A 10,130-nucleotide genomic window follows, 5' to 3' on the forward strand; every position below is an offset into this window, starting at 1 on the left:
CCTAAAATGTCACGGAGCACCAGTAAGACTGACCTAAGTTAGAGTGAAATTTTCATTTAAAAGAGTTTCAGAAAATCTTGAAAGGCAATATTTGAATTGCAACTCATTTTGTAAACAGCCAACCACAAATTCCACGAAAAGCAGCAGGCCACTCCTACAGTTACTAAGAAACATCCTATGGGTCAAGGCAAGCAGAAAGCTTCTAAAACAATTAGGAAGATGCATCATTAAAGAAGAGCAATATACGTAGACAGAACTCTAGAGCCTTGCAAATGAAACAGTGAACTCTACAAGAACTTTAAGAATGAAGCAAAACAACTAGCTATTCCATAAGATTAGGGAACCAGACCAATTGCCCAACTTTTTTTTGATAAGTAATAATGATATAAAAAGCGCAGAGGGGCGCAACCCACATACACGGGAAGTATAAAAGAGAGCGCCTAAGAGAGAGAAAAATGAAAAAGGAAATCAGAGAAACTGATCCCTATAGGAGCAAGCCAAGCGGCTGTCCAGGAATACAAAGTAAAGAAGAAGAAATTGGTCAATTCCTCTATGGTCCTAGTGGAGTTCTCAAAGATTAGGGAACCAGACCAATTGCCCAACTGAGGATGCATATTAAAAGTAGATTCATAAGTTAGAATCTCCATTGTTACTGGAACCTAAAAGTGAGGGAGAAGCATGCATCCCTGGAAGGTAAGTTGTATGCAGTATCAATAAAAATATAAACAATACCCCTAGAATGTTTTTTTTATGTAAACAATACTCCTAGAATGTTAAAAGATGCATATTCAGGGCCCCTGCCCAATGGATATAAGAATGGAGTTCTAACTTGCAAAAATAAATAAAATAAAAAACAAAATAGGTAACATGATTATGAAGATTTGAGAAGATTATTTTGGAGACTGGATTGCATTGACGCCAGATGAGAGCAGAAAAAAAGGACCACTATTATTTTCTTCAAAAGTTAGGAAGCACATGAGACAGTAATCTATCAATTCAATATAGTAAACCCCGCAACTAGAAGAAGAAAATATGTACCTAATTGATATTAAGGCCTTGAGTAGCCACACCATTGGCTGGGTACATAGTTGAGTATTTGAAACAACTTTACTTATGTGATAATCAAATATGAAATTTATATGTGGCTAAAAAATTGTATAATCCATGCATCCAAATACATCAGTTTTGTACAAAACAAGACTTTGAATGCGGCCTTGTCTTCATTAGAACCAAAACAGATACTTGAAATTGCTAGTTAAATAGCTCACCACCAACGCATCTTGATAATTTGGCCAGCTCTGCTGCAGCAAGTTTAGCCTTTTTTCCAGCAAATTCTCTTTTTTCAACTGAATCCAAACTCCACTACCACAAGCAAAAAGTGACATGCATATAATATTTTTTTTTTTGTTTTGGGATAAGTAACTTGCACTATAGAAATATATAATGAATAAAAATCTTCTGAAAGATTTTTCTTTCTAATTACATTAATTTGCAACTTAAAAGCTTGTGAGAAACATAATTGCCTGCAGACCCAATGCATCTAATTTTTTTTTTCTTGTTACCAAATAGAGAGTTTCTTTTTTTTTTTTACCCCAAAAAGACATTCGAAAATACCTCACAGTCATCCCGTTGGGATGCACAAACAAATACATCCTCTAAAATAATAATGATGGGGTCCCAACCAAGCTTTTTCCATGGAATTTTAATGCTTAGCCGCCCAAGCCGACCTAACAAAGAACTCAATGGTTAGATGTAGTTCTCAGGATTTAATACAAATTCCAAGACGGTTGACTAAGGAAAATAATAAAAAATTATCAGTTGGGCTCATTTGCTAATGCTTTTTAGAAGGTGCTTTTTGCTTGTTGGTTGTGTGTGACATAAAGATAGAAGTAGGTTTGAGTGTTGAGTTATTTGTTGATGTTTTTGCTTTTTTGCTAAAAAGCAAAAAACAATTATAAAAAGCATTAGCAAACGAGTCCATTCATTTGAGATTGAGGAGAAAAATATGCAGATGACAATTAACTGAAATTATGAAGAAGAGAGAATCTGTTTTGAGGTTAAATTAAGGTTTTCAAATGTCAAATGCATTTCAGTCCAATATCCTGAACATGTTATCTGCCACTGAAAAAGTCTCTAGTTAGTTCGAGTAGGTTTTATACTTACAACCAAGTCATGTCTCTAAAAATTTCGCACCTCAATCTCGCTCCTCCAAGTCTGACTTCATATATGTGGTTTTCCCTTCTGTTTTTAGTTTTTCCCCCTTTAGTTTGCAGCACAAACACCAATCTTGAAGCACTGAAATCTCCTCAGTCAAGTACATGCTATTCCCCAAACTTTGTTTGTTTGTTTGTTTTTTTTTTTTTTTTTTTTTTTTCTGTCTTTCCTCTAACTTCGATCTAAAACCACCAAAATCTTCTCAAGCTAGTAGATTTATTCACCCAAGAGTCCAAGTACATTCAACTTCTGTTCATAATTTTTACATCCAACTTAACGTTAAGTCATCCATCCTGATCTTTTCAGACGGGGGGAGGGGGGAGGCAAAATTACTGCTAAATCAACCTGTCAACATTATCAAGCTATATACCTAGTAGATCAGTGTTTACTTTTAAAAACGTGCACTTCTTCTAAGTACAATTCTATGTACATGCCAAAATCCTTCTTGGCATGCTTCGAACCAAGAGGCATTGGAACAACAGATAATCAAGAAAAAAAATTGGATGGCACCCAAAGTTATAAACATGATTCTTAAATAGCTTCCAAAGTGCTAATATATATATATATATATATATATATATATATATATATATAATGTGAATATTATTGAAATAGCTTCCAAAGTGCTAATATATCATTATCAAGAAAACTGTCAAAGAATAAAGTGGAAGATCCAGCACTGCTGTCTAAAACACAAAATTACCAAAACACTTTGTACAACAGTTTAGTTTATTTTGATGTATATGAAGCTTGATTGAAGAGTAAAAATAACAAGACCCCATCCACACAACATACTGCTTATGCGTGCAGTGCAAAACAAGTTTTCTTTTTTAAACATTAAATTGTAATAGTGCCATAGTGGTAGTAAGAGGAGGAGGTCACAATACCTTGTTTCAGCGCAAATGGCAACTGGAGATAATCGAAGGCTTCAAGAATAAGCTCTACATTCTCCAATAAGACTTCCTCTACACAAGAACAGGAAAATTTACTTTTAATATTAATGGATAAAAACTCAATAACAACAATGTTTCTAGTCGAGATATTACAATAAAAAATAATAATAATAATAATAATAATAATAATAATAATAATAAAAAATAAATAAATAAATAAAAACCAGCATGATCCTAAGAACAGATTTAAACTGGAATATACAAATGGTGTTTTCATTTTCCATAGCTCCTCCAGATACTTGGTAATTGTAAAATAATTGAGTCAACCTTATTTTAATTAAGTCATGAATCTAATTTAATTGCTAGAAAAATATTTCATATTAATAAAATGCTAGTCTGAAAATGGGTGCCTGATTTGGTTGCCCACTTTTGCCAATAGAATCTCAGCAGGAAACCGCTTGGAGAATGAAACCAATTGCCTAATGAACTCCAGGACTTCAAACCTCAATATAAGCTGTAATGGATGCCAAGATTCCTAAAGTGAACCCGAAAAATTCTAGGATAAAGGGTTTAATGCAGACCTAAACCCTAAAACCTAAACCATTGGACCGCTGCCTCAAATTGTAGTTTTTTGAATTTTCATGCTTGTTTAGATCTCTTTCCCGCTACTTGCTAGGCTTCTCTCTTGTATGCTTCCCGTGTACTTGGGTTTTGCTTTTGCGCTTTTTAATGAAACTGCGATTACTTATCAAAAAACTGAAAGTCTGTTTTGCTTTGCCCAGCCTTCCCCTCTTTATTCAAAATTGATTGAACTTAACTAAGTCGTGACTAGCATATTATTCACGTTGAATTCTAGCAATCTAGTGTGCGTTTGAATTCGAGTTAAGCCCACACCAAATTTTCCTCCAATTCCTCTCAAAACACAAAAATCATAAAATAAAAATAAAAAAAATAAAAAATAAAACACAATCCAAGAATCCAACACATTGAACAATCCCTGATTTTTTAGTCCATTCCTTGAAAAACCCTAATTTTGCTTCATGCAACCAAATTCTGATTTCCAACCGCTTAAAATCATTGCTATGCATCATGAACACCAAAAACCATATACCGCTAGTGTAGTATAAGTTGATCGATATAGTCGTAAATGAAGAAACAAGAAAAGAAGAAAGAAAACATTACCGTTCCACAGGGTTATTTTAAGCTGTTCTTTCTGGATATCTTTTACGTATCGGCCGAGATATCCCAACAGCAGTTGCCGAACAAGTCCCTCAAGCATTTCCTCCTCTGGTTTCTTTTTCTCTTTCGCTTTGCCACGTCACAAAAGCATAATCAAGTACTAATAATAATAATAAGCTCCTATCTTCGCGACCTCTGGATTTATTTCCGGTGACGACCTGTTTGAAACGGGAAAGGCCGCAGTTGGGTCGAGAATAGAGATTAAGAGCCCCGGCAATGTTTAGAAAATTGCTAGCCTAGCAATACTGGCAATCTGAGCCGTCTACTGAAGTAGCCAGTCCAAAAGAAGCCACGCAACGTAAGAAACTCCAAAAAAAACCAAAAAAGGCAAAAAACTCCGAAAAAACCAAAAAAAAGTAAAAACTCCATAAAAACCAAAAAACGTAAGAAACTCCAAAAAACCAAGAAACATAAAATAAAACTCCATAAAAACCAAAAAACGTAAGAAACTCCAAAAAACCAAGAAACATAAAATAAAACTCCGAAAAAACCAAAAAACGTAAAAAACTCCATAAAAACCAAAAAACGTAAGAAACTCCAAAAAAAAACCAAAAACATAAAAAAACTCCTAAAAAACCAAAAAACGTAAAAAACTCCAAAAAATGTAAAAAAAACTCCATAAAAACCAAAAAACGTAAGAAACTCAAAAAAAAACCAAAAAATGCAAAAAACTCCGAAAAAACCAAAAAACGTAAGAAACCTAAAAAAAAACCAAAAAAGGCAAAAAACTCCGAAAAAACCAAAAAAATGTAAAAAACTCCATAAAAACCAAAAAACGTAAGAAACTCCAAAAAACCAAGAAACATAAAAAAAACTCCGAAAAAACCAAAAAACGTAAAAAACTCCATAAAAACCAAAAAACGTAAGAAACTCCAAAAAAAACCAAAAACTCCTAAAAAACCAAAAAACGTAAAAAACTCCAAAAAAACCAAAAAATGTAAAAAAAACTCCATAAAAACCAAAAAACGTAAGAAACTCAAAAAAAACCAAAAAATGCAAAAAACTCCGAAAAAAACCAAAAAACGTAAGAAACCTCATAAAAACCAAAAAAGGCAAAAAACTCCGAAAAAACCAAAAAACGTAAAAAACTCCATAAAAACCAAAAAACGTAAGAAACTCCAAAAAACCAAGAAACATAAAAAAACTCCGAAAAAACCAAAAAACATAAAAAACTCCATAAAAACCAAAAAATGTAAGAAACTCCAAAAAAAACCAAAAAACATAAAAAACTCCTAAAAAACCAAAAAACGTAAAAAAACTCCAAAAAAACCAAAAAATGTAAAAAACTCCATAAAAACCAAGGAACGTAAGAAACTCCAAAAAAACCAAAAAAGGCAAAAAAACTCCGAAAAAACCAAAAAAACGTAAAAAACTCCATAAAAACCAAAAGATGTAAAAAAAAAAAACTCCATAAAAACCAAAAAATGTAAGAAACTCCAAAAAAAAAAAATGTAAAAAACTCCATAAAAACCAAAAAGCGTAAGAAACTCCAAAAAAAAACCAAAAAACATAAAAAAACTCCGAAAAAACCAAAAAATGTAAAAAACTTCATAAAAACCCAAAAAAGTAAAAACTCCATAAAAACCAAAAAACGTAAGAAAGTAAAACAAAAAAACCAAAAAACATAAAAAAAAAACTCCTAAAAAACCAAAAAAGGTAAAAAACTCCATAAAAACCAGAAAATGTAAGAAACTCCAAAAAACTCCGAAAAGACCAAAAAACGTAAGAAACTCCAAAAACTCCGAAAAAACCAAAAAGCGTAAAAAACTCAGAAAAAACCAAAAAACGTAAAAAACTCCATAAAAACCAAAAAAACGTAAGAAACTCCAAAAAAAAACCAAAAAACTCAAAAAACTCCAAAAAAAACCCAAAAACGTAAAAAATCCAAAAAAACCAAAAAACGTAAAAAACTCCATAAAAACCAAAAAAAACGTAAGAAACTCCTAAAAAAACCAAAAAACTCCGAAAAACCCAAAAAAAAAAACTAAAAAAAAAAAACCAAAAAAAGGCAAAACTACAAAAAAATCCGAAAACCTAAAAACCTAAAAACCTCCAAAGAAAACGTAAAAAACCAAAATTTAAAAAACAAAAAACGCAGAAACTACAAAAAAAAAAAAAAAAAAATGACAAAACCTAAAAAACTCCAAAAAAAAAAAAAAAAACCAAAAAAGACAAAACAACTCCAAAAACAAAAACCAAAAAAACGCAAAAACTAAAAAAAAAAAAAAAAAACAAAAAAACAAAAGAACAAAAGAACAAAAGAAACTCAAAAAAAAAAAACCCAAAACCAAAACCTTGAAAAACACAAAAATAAAAACAAAAAATAGCTGATAACTCTAAAATCCTCAAAAAAAAAAAAAAAAAAATCCTTCAAAAACACACAAAAAAAAGAAGAGATAAATATTGGACTTTATGAGATAGACAAAAAAATAAATTCGAGTTTTCAATCGTTCTGGGTCATGAAAATGCGAAAGTCCATTCATGCTTACAAGAAAAAATCTTAATGTCTGATTTTTTGCCGAAACAACCTTCATGAGATCAATATAGGACTTTTTGAGTAAGACAAAAAAAGATAATTCTAATTTTAAGTCGTTCTAGGTCACGAAAATACGTAAGTTCATTAATGGTTACAGTATGCATTTAGGCCGAAAGATTGACTGTTTGAATCTTTAATGCGAACACTGTCGCCATTACAACCATAAATTCAATTTAGGGTTCGTTTGGTTGGAGTAGGTCCGTAAAATGAAAAGATTATTTTTGTAAAATAATTATTCTTTTATTTGATAAATATCTATTTTTAGGGAATGACTACTTCCTTCCTATTCCTCTAAAAATATTAGAAGAATAACTATTCCTAAAGAAAATGGACAACATTTTAAAACCCATATTGTGTTTTATTTTCTTTCCTATTTATTTATTTTTCTTAAAAAAACCTAAAACATTGAATAATATGGGTAGCCAACCAACCCAATGGGTGGTCGTTACTCATAGCAAAACTAGATGTATTTGGAGGTGGCCAAGACCACTCCAATGAATTCGTACGATTTAGATTTAGTTTTAGTTTTATTTTTACTTTTTAAAAAATAAAATTAGGACCACTTAGCATACGTTCTTTTCGGAGGTAAGAAAACAAGAAAAAACATGAGCCTGAATGTCCGATTTTCGGCCTAAACAATCTGAATGAAATAAATATCGGACTTTCTGAGCTAGTAAAAAAAAAAAAAAATCGAATTTTCGATCCGAATTTTACGGTAGCATACGTTCTTTGCAGAGGTAGGAAAACAAGAAAAAACATGAGCCCGAATGTTCGATTTTTAGCGGAAACAATCAGAATAAACTAAATATCGGACTTTCTGAGCTAGACAAAAAAAAAAATTCGAATTTTCGTTCGTTCCGGGTCATGAAAATACGAACGTTCATGCTTACCTTCTCAGATGTAGGAAAACAAGGGAAAACACAAGCCCAAATGTCCGATTTTTGGCTGAAATAAATCTGAATGAGATAAATATCGGACGTTTGGAGGTAGTAAAAAAAACAAATTTGAATTTCAGGTCGTTCCAAGTCACGGAAATGAGAAAGTTTTATTTATGCTTATGGTAGCATGCGTTCTTCTCGGAGGTAGGAAAACAAGAAAAAACACGAGCCTAAATGTCCGATTTTCAGCCGAAACAATGTGAATAAGATAAATATCGGACTTTCGTATCTAGTCCAAAAAAAGAATTCGAATTTTCGGTCATTTTGGGTCACAAAAATGTGAAACTTCATTAATGCTTACGGTAGCATACATTTTTCTCGAAGGTAGGAAAGCAAGAAAAACCATGAGCCCTAATGTCCGATTTTCGGCCGAAACAATGTGAATGAGATAAATATCGGACATTCCGAGCTAGTCAAAAAAAAAAAAATTCAAATTTTTGGTTGTTCTGGGTAACGAAAATGCGAAATTTCATTTATCCTTACAATAGCTAGCGTTCTTCTAGGATGTAGGAAAGCAAGATAAAACACGAGTCCAAATGTCCGATTTTCGTCCAAAAAAAATATGAATGAGATAAATATTGGACTTTTTGAGCAAATCGAAAAAAGAAATTCGAATTAAGCTTGGGACACCTTCCAAATGTTCTATAATGAAGTTATAAACACACAATGGGCAATGGGCACGGGCAAAAAAAAAATTTGCTCGGTGTCGACTCGTTTTGGCATGCCATAGCACGCACCAAGCCATGCAATGGCACCCATCGAGGCACTGAAGCAAACATGTGATTTTAAGCTTGGGACACCTTCCAATTCTCTTATAATGAAGTTATAAATAGACTTTGGGCAATTCGCATGGGCAAAAAAATTTTTTACACAGTGTCCACTCGTTTTGGCATGCTACGGCACCCACCGAGGCACCTAAGCTAAAAAAAAGTTTGCACGGTCTCAACTCGTTTTAGCATGTCATGGCACACATTAAGGCATGCTATGACACCCACCGAGGCACTGAAGCAAACCTGTGATTTGAAGCTTGGGACATCTTCCAAATGTCTTATAATGAAGTTATAAACACACTTTGGGCAATTGGAATGGGCAAAAAAAAAAAAAGTTTGCAAACCTATTAGTTAATTTCATTATGTTTTTTTCCTTTCTCTGTGAGAAATGATGTTTTATTGATTTTTTCCTTAAGTTTTTGTTTTGTTTTGTTTTATTTATTTATTTTATATCTTTCAATTTTTTTTTTTTTTTTTTCGTTTATTTAAATCTTGTTATTTATTTATTTATTGTATTTTTTTTTAATCTTCCATTGTTACGTTGTCCTCTATTTCCTGTATTTATTTATTTATTTTTTTGTTGATTAATATTCTTTTGGTATTTTTCTTTATTTCCTTAAATTTTCTTCATTGACCGATTGAGGAAATATATTGCCCACTAATTTGAATATGTACCACCATTGATTTTATTTTGTTTTTGTCTTTCGAGGAAAGGGGAGGCAAGATTATCTGTCTCAATGCTACTAAAGATAGTGTTAGACACAAAATGGAAATTTGAACCCGAAAACAGATGCCACAAAAGTAGGAAGATGATCGGCTCATTTGAATATACCATTTTTTTGGATTGTGAATACGGAAGAGAAAAAAGAGTTTGAGATTATGTTTGGACATGATTGAGAAAATTAAGAAAAAATTATAAATAATATAAATAAATAACTAAAAACAAAAAAATTTGGGGTGATTTTGAACCACCCAATTTTTGTCAAAAGGGACCAAATGTGGAAGTGTATGGCACTATTTGGCAAGAGCTCGTTACTTTTCATCAAAAAAATTTAACTTTCAACCATTTTAATTTTTACATCAAGTTATTCACTTATTATTATTATTTAAATAAAAACAATCACACGATACAACTTTTTATTTGTTTATTTTTTACTTATTAAAATTAAAAAAACGAATTTTAAGAAATATCTTACTATTTTTTTAATAATTCACTTAGAAATTAATAAATTCTATTTTATTGTAATTTACAATTTTTTATTTAGATATATTAATATATTAATATATTAATATTTTTACAATGAAAAATTGTATTTTGTAAAAATATCTTACAAATTTTTTAATAATTCATTTCAAATTTCATAAATTTCATTTGATTTTTTATTTTGGAATACTTTAAAATTTTTTTATCTACTTCTAATTTTTGACAATTTATTATTAACTTAATTTAATATTTTTAATTTAACTAATATATTATTTTAAACAGTTTAAACTTTCGTTTGTTTTTAATTTTTAATGTGTACTTGTTTTTTAAATTAAA

At 31.0% G+C, this 10,130-nt stretch overlaps 1 protein-coding gene across 2 annotated transcripts in view; it reads right to left on the bottom strand.

Annotated features, from left to right (window-relative positions):
* Nucleotides 1-4,573, bottom strand: part of LOC132163636 (vacuolar protein sorting-associated protein, putative (DUF1162)) — a 92,812-nt gene extending 88,239 nt beyond the window's left edge. For both annotated transcript variants that reach the window (XM_059574003.2, XM_059574002.2), the window contains exons 1-4: nt 4,290-4,573; nt 3,102-3,179; nt 1,615-1,727; nt 1,269-1,362 (exon numbers count right to left, since the gene is read on the bottom strand). In XM_059574003.2, coding sequence (XP_059429986.1) covers nt 1,269-1,362; nt 1,615-1,727; nt 3,102-3,179; nt 4,290-4,386 — 382 coding nt within the window. In that variant the 5' untranslated portion in view covers nt 4,387-4,573. The remainder of the gene's footprint in view (nt 1-1,268; nt 1,363-1,614; nt 1,728-3,101; nt 3,180-4,289) is intronic.
* Nucleotides 4,574-10,130: the final 5,557 nt, after the last annotated feature.

This window comes from Corylus avellana, chromosome 8 (genome assembly GCF_965113065.1).
Source record: "Corylus avellana chromosome 8, dhCorAvel1.hap1.2, whole genome shotgun sequence".
Classification (NCBI taxonomy): Eukaryota; Viridiplantae; Streptophyta; class Magnoliopsida; order Fagales; family Betulaceae; genus Corylus; species Corylus avellana.